General features: G+C 51.7%; 1 protein-coding gene across 1 annotated transcript in view; it reads right to left on the reverse strand.

Annotated features, from left to right (window-relative positions):
- Window positions 1-497: 497 nt before the first annotated feature.
- KIAA0195 (KIAA0195 ortholog) overlaps window positions 498-3610 on the reverse strand; it is a 29519-nt gene continuing 26406 nt past the window's right edge. The window contains exons 26-30 of the mRNA XM_009696116.1: window positions 3490-3610; window positions 3074-3168; window positions 1812-1905; window positions 1412-1582; window positions 498-570 (exon numbers count right to left, since the gene is read on the reverse strand). The exon at window positions 3490-3610 is cut by the window's right edge and continues 34 nt beyond it. Of these exons, the coding sequence (XP_009694418.1) occupies window positions 498-570; window positions 1412-1582; window positions 1812-1905; window positions 3074-3168; window positions 3490-3610 (554 nt within the window). The remainder of the gene's footprint in view (window positions 571-1411; window positions 1583-1811; window positions 1906-3073; window positions 3169-3489) is intronic.

Raw genomic sequence — 3610 nt, forward strand, 5'->3', positions numbered from 1 at the left:
GAGAGATGGCTCCTTTGTCCCAGGACACAGGGACAGGGAGGTGGGTCAGGGCACGCATCATCCAGGAGAGCACACAGAGATGGAAAAACAAAATGGGTTTCAATAGAGATCTCTTGCCTCAGCAGCCCTACGTCTCACCTACCGGCCCCAGATTCTCCTGCCAGGTCCAGGAAACCCATCTGCTCACACAGAGGGAAGGAGTTGCTTCATTTCAGCATGACCATGATACTAACAAAAACCTCTAGTAATAAATAAATAAAGGAAGAGCTTGCAGGCTCCCTTGAGAGTACCCTAGCAGGCTGGGGAGGGGCTGCATACCTGCTGGGGGATCCTGATAGCAGTGCTCTGCCTGGGGCCCCCTGGAAGGAGCTGATGTAGTTTTGCAAGGAGGCTCTCTGGTTTGCATGTGTGAGGGAAAACTCCCTGAGCCTTTCGTGCAGCCACTCTCCCAGTGCAGGATGCGGCTGTGTGGCCCTGGCTCCAGGGAACTTCAGTGTTTAAAATGGTGAATTCATCCCCAGCTTTGTTTCAAACTGCAACTTCTGTCTCTTTTGGTAACGGACCCGGACCCTGGATAAGGCAGAAGAACAAAGAGTCAGCATGCGGAAGGCTGAAAAGCAACCGAGGCTGCCCCACTGCAATTCCTGAGCTGCATGGCCCCAAGAAGCAGGAAAGCCCCTGGCCTAGGCCCTGTGGTACCCTGGGAGGGGAATCAAATCCAGAGAGAAACCCACGGTCTCAGTCCTGCCCCACCCAGCCAAGTCCCATCTCCAGGGCCACCAGACACAGCAGAGAAAGGTCCAGAAATCCTTCCCAGGAAGAGACAGCAGCTCTGTCCCCATCAGGGTTCCCTGTAATCCCTGCTGCTTTTCCTCACCAACCCATTTCCTGAATCAACGCTCATTAGTGTTAACTCCCAGCTCCGGTTGCTCCCTGTGCTAAGAACAGCCAGTCACTTTGCCTGCTACTAATTCTTGGCTTCAGCCACTTCCCGTGAAAATCAGTCCCACAGTCCAGGCACTGTGTGAAGACGTATTTCCTCTGCTGTGATTCAATGCCTCTCTGTCCTCATGGGACAAGATGGAGAGAACAGCCTTCTCCAGTTCTATACTGGTATTTCATAGACCTTGGCTGTCTCCCTCTCTTTGGTTTGAGATAAGGAAATTTTGGTCTCCCTTCCTGCTCCCAATCACTGCCACTGCCCTTCCCTGACCCTCTTTCCTCCCCTGTGCTTCCTCCCTGAGAGGTGGAACATGAGCTTACACACAATAGCCAGGTGATTTACACAACGCAATCATCTTTTCCTTTTTATTCCCCATTCTGTTCCCTGTGCATCATTTTTCTGCAGCTCAAGGACAGGCTACAGTGAAGCTCCTGCCCCTTCTCCCCATCTTCCCTACTACCCCCATACCTGATTTCATGTAGCTTGACAATCTCATTGATGATAACCACAAGGACCAAGGAAAGAAAACCCAGGAGCCATGAGACCGGGGAGATGGAAACGTAGTTAAAGGTCAACGAAGAATTGAGGTTTTCCCAGAGTTTCAGGTCCAGCACTGTCTGTGCCACTTGCCCCAGCAATCTAAGATCATAAACAGACACAGCAGATCTCAGCAGAGATAACAAGTTTCCCAGGCTCTGCAGATCAGGGTTCAGGCCCAGGTGTAACACTCCTGAGTTCACAACAGAAACCCTTCACCAATTCAGTAGTGGAGAACAATTGCCGTGTACTGTAATTTTCCTCAGCACCAGCAAACTGGTGCTGGAGCAGGTCTAGAGCCCTTCTTCCTCCAGTGCCTCGGGATACTCACACAACAGCCACGGTGAGCGTCCACCACCGGTTGGAGAGGGGGCTCTTCTTCCACAACGGCTTGGTGCGATGGACGTGGGTGATGGATATGAACACTACGGGGACAGATGGAAGAGGGGGTTATTCAGCATCACACACAGACACTTTACAGTACACACCAACAGCTATTACGCCAAAGGGATATTGGGTTTATATCCCTGAAACCAGCCTTTCATTCAAGGTCCTTTCAGACCAGGCTCCCCACAGTAATTCCAAGTCCCCAAATATGCTGGGCCAGGGGGAGTGCAGTAGGATTACTCACTGTGGGGATGCCAAGGCTGGCAGCCTGGCATGCTAAAAGAGATCAAGCAAAGAACCAGAACTAGGGAGCCCGGGGGGGGGGGCCTTGTCTACAGGTCACTGCAGGCCTGCACCAGTGGAAAGCTCCAGCCCTGAGAAAGATATGTAGCCAGAGACCCAGAGCTGTCTGCACAGGACAGAGCATTTGCTCAGCTTTAGCTTGGACTCTTCAAAACAGCATTTCCCACCTGCCAGGCAAAGCATCCCTGCCCAGCCTCAGTGATGTGAAGGACATAAAACAGTAATGCACACTACCTCTCTCCAAAATAGGGCTGCCTCTCAAATCAGGAAGAGTTTCTGTTGGCCTGGACACTCTGCACATTTCAACGTGCAATGCTCTGCGTGGCACCAAGGCACAGCACCACATGACACGGTGGAAAGGGAGCAGAGACTCTTTAGGGTTGTCAGAGAGCAGCTGGACCTATTCTGCCAGGCAATCATGTGCAGGTGATGATGCCCACCCAGGAGCTCCCTCCTCTCCCCTCCAGGGGGTATAAAAAGGCTTCCACCTCCAGGGTAGTTGCAACTGCATCAATGCTGTTTGTGGGATGGAAATGGGATGTGTCACAAAATGGCAGCAGGCATATAAGGACTTTTGAAGCAGGTAATCTTTTTGGAGAGCTGCAAGATACTGCTAGCTGATTTGCAAGAAGGCAAAGGGGGGTTGCTGCTCTTCTGGTGAGACTGGAAAGGAATCAGCACATCATCAGGCTGGTAGGAAGCAGAATCAGTTCTGAGGGTGCTGTGTTTAATCTGTCAGAGCAATGTTTAGTAAGACAAGGGGCTTTATGCCTGTGCTGAGAAGCCACTACAGTGTCTGCTTCTACCAGGGAGTTTGTGCTCTGGCATGGGAGGCAAAGAAAGAGGAAAAAGATGCAAGTTTTTACCCATGGTGGGGAATGGGGTGTAGGAACAGGGACTTACCTGTGTGTAAAACAATCAGGCCAGCTGTGAGCTTCTGGGCTACAAGAAGAGCATTGGAAAATGTCCCAAACCAGTCAGGAGCACTATCAGCATTGCTGGTAAATGAGAGGACACAGGAAAGAAGTCAACAGTGAGGACTTGCTGTCTGACCTGTTCCCACCAGGGCTATGTCCTCCTCTGAGAGCTGAGGGAGTTGTGACCTTGGAGTCAGCCTGTCCTAGTACCAGGAGGCCACAGTGAGCAAAGATGCAATTGTTAAGGCTGTAGGGAGAGCATCCAGCCCTCTGTATAGCCATGATAGCTGGATCATGCAAGAGTCTGAAGCCTGTTAGAGGGGAATCAGTTCTACCTGTGAAAGGCAAGAACAACAGGCTCTGCAGGGTGAGGTGGGGTGTGTGCCAGGCTCTGTTCCTCACCTGTGCAGCATGATGGAGGAGCAGGCTGTGAGATTGAGGCTGGTAGCGTTCACCTCTTTGCAGGACTCATGCAGCGTGAACCCGAAGCAGATGAGGCAGGAGCAGATGGTCAGGCTGAATT

The sequence above is a fragment of the Cariama cristata genome, unplaced genomic scaffold (genome assembly GCF_000690535.1).
Source record: "Cariama cristata isolate BGI_N322 unplaced genomic scaffold, ASM69053v1 scaffold18302, whole genome shotgun sequence".
NCBI lineage: Eukaryota > Metazoa > Chordata > Aves > Cariamiformes > Cariamidae > Cariama > Cariama cristata.